The following is a 15,483-nucleotide window of genomic DNA, read 5'->3' as shown; positions in this document are numbered from 1 at the left end:
AACCAAAGAAATAGAAATTTCTCTCTGAAACAGAGAAGCCCCTTCAGCAGCAGCTGCAGGAGTCCCTCACTGGTTTATCTTTACTTAATGTTTGTTTACAACCATTTAGAGCTCTTTGTGTAAGACACACCTGGCAGCAGCATGAGATACTTTTCTGGGTGTAACCCTGCAGTAACCTGAAATAGATTCTGGCTTTAGCATGAAGGCAGAGAAGGACATGCAGGCACAGAAAGCAGGGTGGGAGGAGGTGGGTGCTGCCAACAGCTCTGCCCCAGCTCCATCCCAGGGTGTCTGACACACTCTGGCATTTATTTACTCCAGGCAGGATTAAATCACACCCAGCCTGTGCCAGGGGCTGTTTTTCCTGCCTGTCACAACTGAGGAGTTTCCTGCAGCCCAAGGGAGGCTTTTCCAACCACAAACAGCTGCTGAGCACAGCCCTGCACCCAAAGCCCCCCAGGTGAACCCCAAAAATCCCCCTGGAGCAGCTCCTTGGGAGGCAGCTCCTCCTGGGCACTGCCAGGCTCCTGTGAGCCAGGGAGTGGGGCCAGGTTAAAAATACCCTCAGCAGATTTGGAGCAGAGGTGTTGAGCTGTTTTTAACCCCAGCTGAGTCCCTCAGGCTCAGGAGCAGGAGAGGGAGGGGATGGGGAGGCAGGAACCCCACAGGGGGAGCAAATGATGCCCTGAAGAGCAAAGGATCATCCCCCAGAGCTGGCACTGGGACAAATCCAGCTCTGCCACACCCCACCAGGGGCTGACTCCCATCCCAGGGCCATTCCCCACCCCCAAACACCACAGCAACTCCCTCTGGGATAAAACACACTCTTTATTAGCAGCAACAGCCATCACAAACCACAAAACCATTCACAGACAACTCCCCAAAAGTGTTTCTTGTGAAACACGTGGCTGTTTTACAGCCCCAAGTGCAACAGAGAACAGGACAGCCTGCAGTTCCAGCGGGGCTGGAACCTCACTGTGCCCCTTCCAGGGACAACAGGGAGCTGCCTACAACGTGAATTTTCTGGGAACCAAGGCAGTGCCCTACAAGCAGCAGGCTGAAGGTTGTTATTAACATGTCAAAGTCCCAGCTGAGCCATCAAAAAGCAGCGTGGGAGGAAGAGGAGCTCTGATCAGCTCAGAAAGAGCAGCAAGTGTTTCATGTCCCCAGGGACTTCCTTGGGATCTCCCTTCCCACACTGACCTCCTCTGCTGCTGCCCCATTCCCTGCCAGCTGCTGCTGCCCCTGCTCCCCCTGGCTGCACAGCCCTGCCCCTCTCCTCCCTCCCAGGGCCACACAGAGCAGCATGCCCAGAGCTCAGCCAGCAGCCCCAGGACAGGGCCAGTGGCTCCTGGCAGAGCCATGGGCCCATGGAGGCTCTGCAGGAAGGCAGGAGGGTGGAGGGGGGCAGCAGGTACATCCCTCTCCCCAGGGATGCACAGCAGGACAACACAGAAACAAGTCCAAACCAGAGCTTTCCAAAAAACTATCTGCAGGTCCTGGCAGCTTGAACACTTCAGAGGTGAGCCCAGGAGAGGCTGGGATGGGACAGGATGGGACACCTGGCACTCCCAGCAGTATCCACCTCCAGGGAAGGCAGGGCTGAGGCAGCTCTACCTGCAAGGAGAGGAGAGGCCCCACCTGAGCCATGTCCTGGCACTTGGGCCCCTGCAGCCAGCTCAGAGTGTCCCACACTGGCACTGGCAGCACCAGGAGGTCTGGACCCTTGTCCTGCTCCAAATTCCAGGAGCTACCTTGGCCAGTTTATCCCTGGCTGGATCTCCCTGGGATCTGAAGGCACCTGAGAGCTCCTGGTTTCATAACCCAGCACCTCAGGGATGGGTTTTGCACTTCCTGACCCTCACCCTGCAGGAAGCTCCAGGGAACAGCCTGAGTGTGTTTGTGGCCACAGGGAGGGAGCAATTTCTGAGAACATCTCGAGAATCACTTGCTTCCCAGAAATCTCCAGAGTATTCCAATTCCAATTCAGTATTCACCCATTATTCAGAGCTAAGGAGTGTCAGGCTCTGGGTGGAGGAATCGGGAATATTTCCAGAGTGGGGATTAAACAGGGAGTCCCCAGGGTGGGAGATCCCACGAGATCTCCCACTTCTCCAGCTCACTCAGATCCAGCCAAGGATAAATCTGGGCTTGTAGAGAGAAAATTTTGGGCTGGAGGCATCTTACCTGGAGTCACCACTCGAGTTCTTCCTTCTCCGGCACCAGACAAAGATACCTGGGGACAAATCAGCAGCAGAGAATCCCAGAATCCCAGAACCACTGGGGCTGGAGGGGCCTCCAAAGCCTCAAAGAGTCACCCCAGCACCCACCTGGCCAGCCCAAAACCCACCTGCAAGCACACCAATGATGACACAGGCCAGGACCATGGGCAGCACCACGTTGGCAGAGTCTGCAAAGGGGACAACCCAGAGCAAACTGAACAGGGAAGGGAAGGGAAGGGAAGGGAAGGGAAGGGAAGGGAAGGGAAGGGAAGGGAAGGGAAGGGAAGGGAAGGGAAGGGAAGGGAAGGGAAGGGAAGGGAAGGGAAGGGAAGGGAAGGGAAGGGAAGGGAAGGGAAGGGAAGGGAAGGGAAGGGAAGGGAAGGGAAGGGAAGGGAAGGGAAGGGAAGGGAAGGGAAGGGAAGGGAAGGGAAGGGAAGGGAAGGGAAGGGAAGGGAAGGGAAGGCTGGATTCACTCACGGTGCACCTGCAGCAGGAAGGAGGTCTCGTTCTGGCTCACAGCGTTGCTCACCACGCAGGTGTAGTAGCCGCTGTCGCTGATGGTGGCGTGCAGGATGCAGAGGGTGCGGTTCCCCAGCAGGCGGAGGCGCTCGCTGCCCCGCAGCACCGCCCCGTTCTTCTTCCACCAGTAGGAGTCTGCCTGCCCGCGCAGCACGCTGCACACCAGCCGGGCGCTGCTGCCCGCCTTCACCACCCGGCTGCCCACGATCCTGGGCTGGGACAGCGGCTCTGGGGGCGGCACAGGCAGTGTCACAGCCCAGACTCGAGCCTGGGATAAAGCACTTTCTGTGCTTTCTGGCTCTGACCCCAAAAGAACACTGATTTTGACCTGAGGCCTTGAAGGCTTCCAAATTTGAGTTGGGTGTAGTTTGAATAGAAGTGTGTAACATCACATAGTGAAGGGTTTGGAATTTGGGGTTTTAGAATATAGTAATAGGTATGGGACAACATGGGTATGGGACAATTAGTGTTGTCTCTTCTTCCTTCTTGTTCCTCCTTCTTGGTTTCAGGCAGTAGTTTTTGGTTGGATAGAAGGTACTGCACTGCAGGTCATGGGTGTTTGGTTATTGAGTCAAAAGTATAAATAATGTTAGTTTTTAATTAGATAGCCTTTAAAAGATGCTGCAACTAACTAGACCCACCTCTACTTCCTCGCTTTTAGGTTGTTAGTGAAATTAACTGTACTATGGATACAAATTAATAAACAAGTAAGCCCGGACACAAAAACCCCATTTCTCACGCTCCAAGCCCGACTCTCCCCCATTTCTCACGCTCCAAGCTCGACTCTAACTAGAACCAGGGGAACCCAGGCGCAGGCTCTGAGAGGAAAGCCGGCAGCACTCACCCAGCACGCTGAGCTGCAGCCGGGCTGCGGCCGCCCGCCGGCCCCGCAGGCGGCACAGCCGCACCCGCAGCGCCCCGCTGGGCCGGGACTCGCTCGGGGGGCCGTGGCTGAGGATCAGCCCCTGCTCCGAGCCCCGGCGGTGCTCCCGGGCTCCGCGGGAGGGTGCCGGCAGCAGCGCGGAGCAGGACACCGGGGACGGGCGGGCTGCGGGAAAAGAGGGGTCAGCAGGCAGGACAGCTCACCTGAGCCTAAAATAAACCCAGCCTGGGGCTGCCGAGCCCGCTGAGCTGTGACAGCCCAAGCGCGGACCACAGCGCCCAAGCTGAAACCTGCAAAATCAATCTTATATAATTAGAAATACAAACCAACTATTATTGTGTAATGTAGTCTCTCAAACATGTTAAATTGCTAATGTAAATTAGTATCTCAAAGGTTCAACCGATCCACACTTGTTTCCTAAACACATCCTTTAAAAAATAAACCCAGCCTGGGACTGCTAACCCCACTGAACTGTAAGTGCCCAAGTGCAGACCACAGCGCCCAAGCTGAAACCTGCAAAATCAATCTTATATAATTAGAAATACAAACCAATTATTATTGTGTAATGTAGTCTCTCAAACATGTTAAATTGCTAAAGCAAATTAGTATCTCAAAGGTTCAACTGATCCACACTTGTTTCCTAAACACATCCTTTAGAAAATTAATCCCATCCCTACAACAACTAACTCCACTGAACTGTGAGAGCCCAAGTGCAGACCACAGCACCCAAGCCGAAATCTGTAAAGTCAGATTTTAGTCAGTCTGTTTAGTCAGACTGTAAAGTCAGTCTATATATATAATTGGAAACACAAACCAACAGCAATTATTGTGTAACCCAAAGCAGTCTCTCAAATAATAAATTGCTAATGTAAATTAGTGTCTCAAAAGTTCAACCAATCCACACTTCTTTCCTAAACACATCCTTTAGAAAACAGATGACATAACTACAAAACTTCAGCCATGGGGATCCCACTGCATCCACTGGCAGGTGCTGCAGGAGCCCTTCCTGCCTCGGCTCAGAATTATTTACAGAATTGTGGAAGGGTTTGGAAGGGACCTTAAAGATGCCCCAGTTGGACGGCAGGGACACCTTGCACTGTCCCAGTTCTGCCACACCTTGGGCACTGCCAGGGATGGAGCAGCCACAGCTGCTCTGAGAAACCTCAGCCAGGCCTTCCCCACCTTCACAGGGAACAATTCCTGCCCAAAATCCATCCCCTGTGCCCTGTCCCTCCAGCCCTTGTCTCTCCAGCTCTCCTGGAGCCCCTTGAGACCCTGAGCTCTGCTGGATCCTTCTCCTGTCCTGTGGATTTCTCTGTGGATTTCTCTGTGGATTTCTCTGATTTATTCCAGCAGCTCCATGGATTTCTCTGATTTATCCCAGCAGATCTCTGGATTCCTCTGATTTACCCCAGCAGCTCCCTGGATTTCTCTGATTTATCCCAGCACCTCCCTGGATTCCTCTGATTTATCCCAGCACCTCCCTGGATTTCTCTGGGTTTACCCCAGCAGCTCCCTGGATTTATCTGATTTATTCCAGCAGCTCCCTGGATTTCTCTGATTTATCCCAGCAGTTCCCTGGATTTATCTGATTTATTCCAGCACCTCCCTGGATTCCTCTGATTTATCCCAGCACCTCCCTGGATTTCTCTGGGTTTATCCCAGCACCTCCCTGGATTTATCTGATTAATCCCTGCAGCTCCCTGGATTTCTCTGGGTTTATTCCAGCAGCTCCCTGGATTTATCTGATTTATTCCAGCAGTTCCCTGGATTTATCTGATTTATTCCAGCAGCTCCCTGGATTTCTCTGGGTTTATCCCAGCAGCTCCCTGGATTTCTCTGGGTTTATCCCAGCAGCTCCCTGGATTTCTCTGATTTATTCCAGCAGCTCCCTGGATTTCTCTGGGTTTATCCCAGCAGCTCCCTGGATTTATCTGATTTATTCCAGCAGCTCCCTGGATTTATCTGATTTATTCCAGCAGCTCCGGGTCCGTGCTGTGCTGGGCCCAGGGTCTCACCTGAGGGGCCAGGCCGAGCTTCTCACCCACCAGCACCTCAAATCTGCCAAAACCCCCAAATCTCCCAGTACCCCCAAATCCCCCAGCACCCCCAAACCCTCCAGCACCCCCAAACCCTCCAGCACCCCCAAATCCCCCAGCAGGGCCCTGGACACGCTCCCCGTGGCTGTGGGGCCCGGCCCGGAGCCCGGAGCAGCCGCAGCCCCCGAGCCCGGAGCTCCTGCCCGGTCCCCTCGCAGCTGTGCCCCGGGATTACGGCTGGAACCGCCGCCAGGAGCCGGGAGAAGCTCCCGTGAGGCGGGAGGGGGTGCCGGGGTCCCGCCCGCCTCCCCCGGGCCCAGCCGGGCCCAGCCGGGCCGAGCCCCGGCCCCGGGCGGTACCGGGCGGCACCGGGCGGTACCGGGCTGACACTCGCCTGTGACCCCCGCGGCGACCGCGGCGCTGCCGGGGGCGAGCAGGAGGAGGAGGAGGGAGAGGAAGGAGAGGAGGGAGAGGAGGGAGAGGAAGGAGAGGAGGGGGACGGGGAACATCGGCGGGGTCGGCGGCGCCACGAGCTGTGCACGGCCGGGGCGGGACCGGGCGGCGCCTCCGGCCCGAGTCCGAGTCCTCCCCTCCTCCCCTTCCCCTCTCCTGCCTTCCCTTTCTTCCCTTCCCCTCTTCACCTCCTCTGTTCCTCTTCTCTCTTCTCCCCCTCTTCACCGCTCTTCTACTCCTCGTCCTCTTCCCTTCCCCTCTCCTCCCCTCCCCTCCCTTTCTTCCCTTCCCTTCCCCTCCTCACCTTCTCTTCTCTTCTCTTCTCTTCTCTTCTCTTCTCTTCTCTTCTCTTCTCTTCTCTTCTCTTCTCTTCTCTTCTCTTCTCTTCTCTTCTCTTCTCTCTTCCTTTCCCCTCCTCACCTCCTCTCTCCCTCTTCTCTCTTCTCCCCCTCCTCACCTCTTCTCTTCTTCTCCTCCTCTCGTCCCCTCTCCTCCCCTTCTTCCTTTCCTCTCTTCACCTCCTCTCTTCCTCTTCTCTCTTCTCCCCCTCCTTTCCCTTTCTTCCCCTCCCCTCCTCACCTCTCTCTTCTTCTTCTTCTCTGCCCACGCAGCCATCCCAATCCCACTAGAGGGAGCGAGGAGATCAGCTATGCGAGCTGGAGATCATTGTGCCAGGAGATCGGATCATTGTGCCACGAGAGAGATCTTTGTGCCAGGAGATCATTGTGCCAGGAGATCAGCTCTTTGTGCCAGGAGATCATTGTGTGAGGAGAGAGATCATTGTGCCAGGAGATCAGCTCAGCTGTGAGGAACCAAGGAGGTGCTGGGACCAGAGAGCCCAGCCCAGGGAAGGAGCTGCAGCAGAACTTGCCTGTCCCTGCCTGTCCCTGCCTGTCCCTGTGTGCCCCTGCCTGTTTCTGCCTGTCCCTGTGTGTCCCTGTGTGTCCCTGCCTGTCCCTGCCTGTCCCTGCCTGTTTCTGCCTGTCCCTGTGTGTCCCTGCCTGTCCCTGTGTGTCCCTGCCTGTCCCTGCCTGTCCCTGCCTGTTTCTGCCTGTCCCTGTGTGTCCCTGCCTGTCCCTGTGTGTTCCTGCCTGTCCCTGTGTGCCACTGCCTGTCCCTGTGTGTCCCTGCCTGTCCCTGCCTGTCCCTGCCTGTCCCTGTGTGTCCCTGCCTGTCCCTGCCTGTCCCTGCCTGTCCCTGCCTGTCCCTGCCTGTCCCTTCCATCCATCACCCTGCCCACGGCATGGATGTCTCAGGAGCTCTGTCCCACCCTGGGATGTTCCAGAGGCTGCTGCTCCTCGTCTCTCCTGGGAAAACTCGCAGCTCCAGGGATCCATGGGGCTCCTCCATCCATCCCAAGCTCCTGCAGCTGTGCAGGGAGCACCCCTGGGTGCCCACAGAGCCTCTCTGCTCCTTTCCCTCTCTCCCTATCCTGTGTCCAGCAGCCAGAGGCAGGAAGGGCTGTGAGGACCAGCTTGTGCCCATCCCAATGTCCCGAGGCTGGATCCAAGAGGTTGGATGCCTGACGAAGTACGGTGTGATGAGGAAGAGGCTGTTCCCAGAAATCACCTCAGCACAGGAATTGATGGGTTGCAACCCAAAGACAAACATCTGAGGGCACATTCCAGGGAGGTTACAGCAGGCAGGGGGTGACTCCACGGCGCAGGGGCTGCAGTTTGCTCAGGGAGAGCCGCGTGTGTGTGGCCAGCACATGCTGGGAGTCATCAGCCAGGCCGGGCCGGGCTGGGCTGGGCTCTGGGAGAGCTCTGGGGAGGAGCATCCTGCCCTGAGCCAGCTCAGGGATCTGCCTTGGCCATCCCACGGAGCACAACTAGAACTGCACGTTCCTGCCAGAAGGGAACTGCAGCGGGAGCGAGGGACAGGCTGGGAAGTGCCAGACTCGGCTCCAGGTCCGTGTCAGCATCTCCTGCCGGGCTTCCCCCATCCCAGCCCCGCTGAGAGCAGCAGGAGACCAGGCAGCCCCCTCCTGCTCCCCTGCACTTGCTCTGCTCCACTGAGGAAACAGATTTCCAGGCTCTGCCTGACCCGGCTCTCCCAGTGCACACACCAGGAAACATTCGAAGTGAAAAACAACTCCTCAGCCAGGACTGAGGCATTCTTTTCCCCCTGGCTCTCACCCAGTTTTCTCTGCACAGCTCCAGTTTTCTGGTGCTGCCCTGACTCACAGACAAACCTTTGGGGTTCTGACTGCTCCTGGTTTCCCTCTGCTCCTCAGCCGTGCCCTGTCCCATCCCAGGGAGCAGCACAGAGAGCAGGGGGCCCAGGTTCCTTCAGCACAAACATCTGTGCCCCAAATGGCAAATCATGAAATCGTGCAATGGTTTGGTTTGGAAGGGATCTGAATCTCATCCCATTCCACACCCTGCCGTGGACAGGGACACTTCCCACTAGACCAGGCTGGCAGCTGCTCCCCAGGTGTGCCCTTTGCATCCCCAGATGTGCCCTCTGCACCCCCAGGTGTGCCCTCTGCACCCCCAGATGTGCCCTTTGCACCCCCAGATGTGCTTTTTGCATCTCCAGCTGTGCCCTTTGCAGCTCCTCCCTCCTCCCCTGCCTCGGCAGGTCCCGAGCCCTTTTCCCGGAGCAACCACGAGGTTTGAGTTGTCGTGGGATTTTTTTAGCCCTAATCAATCACCTCCCTCCCAGCTCAGCGCCCTTCCCAAACTCGTGGGGAGCGGCTCCGTGCCCGGGCAGGGGCGGGGCTGTGGCACCGGGCACACGCTGGGCTGGCAGAGGGACAGCGAAATCATCCCCGGGGCTGGCAGATGTTTGGGCTGGAGATGCCCTGCTCTGCCTGGGCCGTGATTTTGGGGTGGGACGTGCTGGGGAGGGGATTCCCACCTCCATGAGGGGTCTGGGGGCTGCTGAGCTGGGTCAGCGCTGAGGCCACCCCCTCCCGCGGGACAGGAGAAGTGACACCCTGGGGACACCCTGGGGACACGCACCGGCCCCGCCGCCCCCCGAGCATCACCCCCGCGGCCACCCTCGCCCCGCCGGCCCCTCGGTGGCCACCACAGACGCCGCCCCTCCTGCCACAGGCCACCCCCACCGCCCCAACCCCCGCCCCCCGCCCCGCCCCTCCCGCCCGTCCCGCCGCGCTCGGGGCCGCGGCACCGGCACCGGCACCGGGACCGGACCGGACCGGCCGGGCCATGGCCCCGCAGCCGCCCAGCCCCGGGCAGTACCTGCGCTCCGACAGCGGCGGCTCCGACGCGCCCATGCTGCCCGAGGGCTCCGCTCCCGGTGCCGGTGCCGCTCCCGGTGCCGCTCCCGGTGCCGCTCCCGCTCCGGACGGGGGGCAGCGGCGGCGGCGCTGCGGGCCGCTCTGGGGCAGCGTGGCCGTCATGGCCATCGTGGCCCTGCAGATCGCCTCCACCACCGGCCTCTTCGTCTACTTCACCATGGCCATCGCCAAGGTGAGCTTTGTCCCGGGAGCCCCGGCGGGAGGGCGGCTCCAGATGTGGATTGGGGGGTGGGACGGTGCCCCAGCTCCGCAGGGAGCCACGGATCCAGATGTGGATTGGGGGGTGGGACAGTGCCCCAAAGAGACACGGATCCAGATGTGTATTCGGGGCTGGGACAGTGCCCCAGCTCCCCAGGAACCGGCGGGTCCAGATGTGGATTGGGGGGTGGACACTGCCCCGGGGAGCCAGGGATCCAGATGTGGATTGGGGGGTGGACACTGGCCGAGCTCCGCCCGGAGCTGCAGATCCAGCTGTGCAGGCGTGGGCGGGGGGTGGACGCTGCCGCCGATCCAGATGTGGAGAGACGGCGCCTTTGTCCTTCCTGGGCCCTGCCCGGAGCTGAGGTTGGCTCTGAGCGAGGGGGGCTCTGCCCTGGGATCCCCTCGGAGTCTCCAGCCCCAGATGTGGCTGCGAGGGAGCTTCCCGGGGCTCCAGCCCCCACTGACCCCTGGCTCCGGCTTCATCTTTTCCCTCCTCCCATTCCCACCTCCCTCCCACTGCAGGACCCCCAAATCCTCCTCACGCCCTTTGGGAGCTGCTGGGACCCCCCATTCCCAGCCGTGCTGGATCCCGCCATTCCCGCCTCCCACGGGGTCACTCGGGCAAAGCCGCTCCCAAACTTGGCTGGGACGGCTCTGATCCTTTCCCAGCCCCGCCAGCCCCTCCCCGCAGCTGATCCCGAGCCACAACAACCCCCGAGCCGCTCGGGAGATCCGCGGGTGGAGGGAAATTCGGGGCTGGCAGCAGTTCCGTGGAAGCTGCTCTCATCCCTGAGGGTGAGGCAAAAAAAAAAAAAAAAAAAAAAAAAAAAAGGAAAAAAATGGTCCTGCAGTGCCAGACATTCCACAAATCACAGCAGAGACGGGGAAGAAGGAAAAGCCCTGCCCGCGGATGCGGGGGGATAAACAGCCTGTCTGGATCCAGCGGAGCATCCTTCGGGGCGGGCTCCAGGCCTCCTTCGGGCTTTGTCTCCATCGCTGGTCTCAGGAGGTCCCGCTGAGAGGGATTTACGTGGAGGGCGGGCAGAGGAGGGGAAGGGGGAGCCACAGCCCCGGGGAGAGGCGGAGGGAGGAGAAAAGCGCTCCAGTGGAACAGCTCGGGCTCGTTTCGGCGGATGTGTGCCGGGAGTTGGGAATCAGTCTCCTGGAGCAGCTTGAGCCTGGCAGGGGCTCTGAGCTCTCCTGGAGCCTTCTCCAGGTGAGCAGCCCCGGAGCAGCTCCGCGCCTTTCTCTGGAGCCGCCCCAGCCTGGAGCAGCCCTGCCCGGACCCGCAGCCGCCGCGGGCATTGCCGGGGAGCAGCCCCAGCCCCGGGATCCGCTGCCTCGGCACAGCCCCTGGGCGGGCAGGTGTGTGCAGGTGTGTGCAGCTGTGCCCAGCTGTGCCCAGCTGTGTGCAGGACCCTGCGAGCCCTCCCGCTGCCCACCCACGGGCAATGGCCGGGGCAGGGCAGGGCTGGGCGGGGCTCCAGGGGGGCAGAGACGAACCCAGATCCTTTCACTGACCTCACACCGCTGTCCTGTGGATACACAGGCTGAACTGAGCCCAAATCCTGTGGATACAGAGTGTGAATTGATCCCAGTATCCTGTGGATCCAGAGGCTGAGTTGATCCCAATATTCTGTGGATATAGGGGCTGGATGATCCCAAAATCCTGTGGATACAGAGGTTGAGTTAATCCCAATATCCTGTGGATACAGAGGCAGAACTGATCCCAGTATCCTGTGAATACAGAGGTTGAGTTAATCCAAATATCATGTGGATCTAGAGGCTGAATTGATCTCAATATCCTGTGGATAGAGAAGCTGAATTGACCCCAATATCCTGTGGATACAGAGTGTGAATTTATCCCAGTATCCTGTGGATCCAGAGGCTGAATGATCCCAGTATCCTGTGGATTTAGTCTCTGAGTTAATCCCAGTATCCTGTGGATTTAGACCCTGAGTTAATCCCAGGATCTGTGGATCCAGAGGCTGGATGATCCCAGTATCCTGTGGATTTAGTCTCTGAGTTAATCCCAGTATCCTGTGGATTTAGACCCTGAGTTAATCCCAGGATCTGTGGATCCAGAGGCTGGATGATCCCAGAGCCCTGGCTGTTCTCTGCGTGCCCAGCTGCTGGAGGAGCCAGGCTGGAGGCAGCTGCTCCTGCTCCCCCCCAGCAGGATCCTGGCTGCTCCCAGTGTGTCCCAGTTTGCCATCGGGCTTTGTTTCCCTCCCAGCTGCGCCCCCAGGCTCCGGGCAGCGCCGAGGAGCTGCGCTGTCTGCAGATGCTCAACCAGCAGCCCGAGGGCTCCAGCCTGGAGGAGCTGAGCAGCAGCCAGGGCTGCCTCAAGCTGGCCAGCACCATCAAAGCCTACGTGGCCACGGTGAGCCCGGGACCAGGCAGGGGGGGAGCTCCTGGGTGTGCCTGTGCCTCAGTTTCCCCATCCTCACTGGAGTGCTGGGAGGGGGAAGAGCCAGGATGGGATTTGAGCCCTCCACAGTGAGGAGGTGGTGGAGCCCAGAGCCAGCCTGACAGGGAAGGGGGTGGAGGCTTGGAGGGACCCAAGGTCACCTTGAACCAGGAAATTTTCTCTTCTCTGTGGCACAGGTGACCGAGAACATCATCCGCAGGAATGCTGTGAAGGGTGAGTCCCTCCTGGGCTGCACCAGGGCTGACCCACTCCTGGGGCTGCTGTGGGCTGGGGCAGGAGAGGGGAGAGCAGGATTGTCCCTTGACAGGCACAGGTTCACAGTTCTGGGGCACAGCCACGTCCCTTTGCCCAGGGCACTGCACACACCGTGTGCTGGTTGATGATTGATGAGACATTTCCACCCTCAGTAACCTGTTGCTCTGCTGGGTCAGTGGGGCATTCCCTGCCCTACCAGGTGTCCCCAGGCTGGCTGTCCTCACAGCATCTGTCCCCTTCCTGCAGAGGCCTGGCAGAGCTACTACAACACCTCCGAGGGGCAGCTGCCTCCCAAAAGAGCCGGGAAAGCCTCAGCACATCTCACACTGCGCCCACAGAGCCTGGCCCAGGATGGTGAGTGGGGAAACCCCTGTGGGGGGTCTCCAGATGGGAGCAGGGGGGAGATCAAAGGGCAGGGGGCTGGGGTGGGTGGGTGGCTGATGGAGAGAGGTGTTTGACTGGGATGGGGCCAGTGTGAGCCTGGCAGCCCCTCAGTGTGAGGGGTTGCTGAGGCTCCTTCCCAGCCCCAGACTAGGTCAGTTTCTAAGAAGCAGCCTAAGAAGCAAGGACAGAGTAAAAGATTACAAAAGAGGCTCTTTGCCCTTTCTGGGGATTCGAGGTTTATGGGATAGAGATCTTTTCTAAGAGGGGGACGGGGGGAGAACTGCCATCTCACCAATAGGATAAAAAAAAGGGGAACGGTCAAACCAACGCGATAAACCACTCCTGAGACATGTCGGGCAGCGGGTCACAGCCTCAGCACCCATCCCTCCCCGCAGGACCCCCGCCGCGGCCCGGGAACCTGTCGCAGTCGTGTCGCCACGCGCTGCGGCACTGGGGGCACGGCGGGCTGCGCTCCCACCTGCACAACATGAGCTACGGCGCGGGGCGGCTGCGGGTGGAGCAGCCCGGCAAGTACTACGTCTATTCCCAGATCTATTTCCGCTACCCCGGGGCCGGCGGGGACTCGGGGCCGCAGCTGGTGCAGTGCATCCAGCGGCAGCCGGCGCACGGGCCGCCGCTGCTGCTGCTCAAGGGCGTGGGCACCAAGTGCTGGGCGCCCGCCGCCGAGTTCGGGCTGCAGGCGCTCTACCAGGGCGGCCTCTTCGAGCTGCGCGCCGGCGATGAGCTCTTCGTGTCCGTCTCCTCCCTGGCCATCGACTCCCACGATGCTGCAGCCACTTATTTCGGGGCCTTTCGGCTCGAGCTGTGAGCCCCCGGCGTGGCTCCTGGGCAGGGCTTGCTCTTGTCACCGTGCTGGCTCTTGTCACCGTGCTGGTCCTCAGGGTGAGGGACGAGCCAGGAGGGACACGGGGGTGCTGCCCACAGGGTCCGGCTGTGCCCGGTGCCACCCTCAGCCGTGAGGCAGCAACGGGCTGCAGGACCTGCAGGGGACACGCCCGTGCCAGCCCTGGGGACATGCCAGCCCTGGGGACACGGCCATGCCAGCCCTGGGGACACACATGCCAGCCCTGGGGACCCGGCCATGGCCATGCCAGCCCTGGGGACACAGCCATGCCAGCCCTGGGGACACGGCCATGGCCATGCCAGCCCTGGGACATGCCAGCCCTGGGGACATGGCCATGCCAGCCCTGGGGAAATGCACATGCCAGCCCTGGGGACATGCCAGCCCTGGGGACACACACATGCCAGCCCTGGGGACATGCACATGCCAGCCCTGGGGACATGGCCATGCCAGCCCCGGGGACATGCCAGCCCTGGGGACACACACATGCCAGCCCTGGGGACACACACATGCCAGCCCTGGGGACACAGCAGCTCCCTGCAGCAGGAAAGGCACCAAGGTCACGTCTGAAAGTGTCCCCACAGTGACACCCACGAGCCTGAGCCCACCTGGGCAGGGCTGTTGTGCCAGGACTGGGGCTGGAAGCACCCCCAGGGCAGGGCTGGCACCTCTGGCACAGCAGTGAGGGCACGGGGCAGGTCCAGGGAGGGAGTTTCAGTCTGGGAGATGAAAACCTGGGGCACAGCAGCCCTGGCTGCAGGGAGGGCAAAGGGCAGGACAGTGACACTGCCAGTCCTGGCAGCACAGCTGGCACGTGGCACTGGGGCACGTGGGGACTGCACAGAGCAGGAGCTCAGCACAGCTGCTGGCCAAGCACCTCTCCCTGTGGGATTTTGTCATTCCCAGCCCCCAGTTCCTCACAGCCCCTGCAGGGTCCCAGCTCTGGGTGACCTTGGAGGGACCAAACCAGCCCTGGGGTGATGGAGGCCACCCCAGAGGCCAGAGGTGGCTCCAGGCAGGGCCCAGCTGGCTCAGCCCACGGACACTGGGTGGGCACAGCCCCCTTTTCTAACTCCCCTTTACTCTCTGTATCCCACTAAGCCTGGGGGGATTTACAGACAGGTGTGGGCTCCCAGGGAGGATGGAATAAATCCTTGTACTCCAGCACAGTCTGGCCCTTTGCACCCAGGATGGACCCAGAGCCAGAGGGGACAAAATCCATTCCAAAAACCATCCTCTTTCTTTCACCTCTCATCCCCCCTCCTGCTGTCACCTTGGTGACCCACAGCAGGGCTCTTGGCACCCCTGGGAGCTGATCCACCCCTGGGGCAGCCATGGGAGAGCAGAGCTGCAGGAAATGCAGCAGGTGGCTGCAGGATTTCCTTTGGAAGGGAGCTGAACGTGGACACAGCCAGTGGAGCCAGCAGAGGTTGTGTCTGCCAGGGAGGAAGCAGGGAAAGCAGAGAGCAGGGGAGCTGGGCTCAGAGCCCAGCTGGTTTCCTGGAAAGGAGAGGGCTCGTGGGTGGGTGCATGGGGAGGGAGAACTGCAGCAGCATCAGGGCAAAGAGCAGCCTCACCCTGTGTGAGACAGCCCAGCTGGAATTCCTGGCTCTGAGGAACTGGCACAGGCTGCCCTGAACAGCCTCAGCCTCCCTGGACACCCCCAGCCTGGCCAGCTGCTCCCACCTGGAGGGGAAGCCAGGTGTGAAAACCCAGCCTGCACAAAAACTGCCTGTGCCAGCACTGACATGCTCCAGGAGAGAAACAACAAAGTGTGGAAAGACCTGGATGAGGACACAGCTCTTTTCTCTGAGGAAACAGAATCTGCTGCACAAATGGAGCAAAGTGCTGATACAGCTTTTCTGTTATTGTTAAAATCGTTTATTAGAAATTACAACTCGCTATTTTAATGAACTGCTGACAGGTTCATTGCAAATCCTGCTAGAAAGCAAAGTCAATAATCCCTAAA

At 59.7% G+C, this 15,483-nt stretch overlaps 2 protein-coding genes across 3 annotated transcripts; one reads left to right on the top strand and one right to left on the bottom strand.

Annotated features, from left to right (window-relative positions):
* Window positions 1-810: 810 nt before the first annotated feature.
* LOC130253005 (leucine-rich repeats and immunoglobulin-like domains protein 2) lies at window positions 811-6,253 on the bottom strand. Its single transcript, XM_056491190.1, has 6 exons — window positions 6,043-6,253; window positions 3,586-3,789; window positions 2,700-2,969; window positions 2,351-2,410; window positions 2,188-2,236; window positions 811-1,617 (listed from the first exon to the last, which is right to left on the bottom strand). The coding sequence occupies exons 1-6, from the start codon at window positions 6,170-6,172 to the stop codon at window positions 1,614-1,616; spliced, it is 717 nt and encodes a 238-aa protein (XP_056347165.1). The 5' UTR covers window positions 6,173-6,253; the 3' UTR covers window positions 811-1,613.
* Window positions 6,254-9,200: 2,947 nt separating this feature from the next.
* Window positions 9,201-15,428, top strand: LOC130253001 (tumor necrosis factor ligand superfamily member 10-like). Of its 2 annotated transcripts, XM_056491183.1 has the most exons (5): window positions 9,202-9,553; window positions 11,819-11,965; window positions 12,190-12,226; window positions 12,515-12,622; window positions 13,048-15,428. In XM_056491183.1, exons 1-5 carry the CDS (start codon window positions 9,290-9,292, stop codon window positions 13,479-13,481), a joined length of 990 nt encoding a protein of 329 aa, XP_056347158.1. In that variant the 5' UTR covers window positions 9,202-9,289; the 3' UTR covers window positions 13,482-15,428. The 2 variants fall into 2 exon arrangements, with proteins under 2 accessions (XP_056347159.1, XP_056347158.1); XM_056491184.1 differs by lacking the exon at window positions 11,819-11,965 and having other exon boundaries at window positions 9,201-9,553.
* Window positions 15,429-15,483: the final 55 nt, after the last annotated feature.

Source organism: Oenanthe melanoleuca, chromosome 4A (genome assembly GCF_029582105.1).
Source record: "Oenanthe melanoleuca isolate GR-GAL-2019-014 chromosome 4A, OMel1.0, whole genome shotgun sequence".
Taxonomy (NCBI): Eukaryota; Metazoa; Chordata; class Aves; order Passeriformes; family Muscicapidae; genus Oenanthe; species Oenanthe melanoleuca.
Note: the sequence above shows the minus strand (reverse complement) of the source record. Positions and strands in the feature narration are given on the sequence as shown.

Bases quoted from the DNA above. Each gene is read 5' to 3' on its own strand.
- LOC130253005 (XM_056491190.1), bottom strand. From the start codon at position 6,172: ATGTTCCCCGTCCCCCTCCTCTCCTTCCTCTCCCTCCTCTCCCTCCTC. The intron at 2,970-3,585 runs GTGAGTGCTGCC...TGCCGCCCCCAG, and splicing joins GCTGCAGCTCAGCGTGCTGG to AGCCGCTGTCCCAGCCCAGG. The intron at 2,411-2,699 runs GTGAGTGAATCC...TCCCCTTTGCAG, and splicing joins CTTCCTGCTGCAGGTGCACC to ACTCTGCCAACGTGGTGCTG.
- LOC130253001 (XM_056491183.1), top strand. From the start codon at position 9,290: ATGGCCCCGCAGCCGCCCAGCCCCGGGCAGTACCTGCGCTCCGACAGC. The intron at 12,227-12,514 runs GTGAGTCCCTCC...CCCTTCCTGCAG, and splicing joins CCGCAGGAATGCTGTGAAGG to AGGCCTGGCAGAGCTACTAC. The intron at 12,623-13,047 runs GTGAGTGGGGAA...CCCTCCCCGCAG, and splicing joins ACAGAGCCTGGCCCAGGATG to GACCCCCGCCGCGGCCCGGG.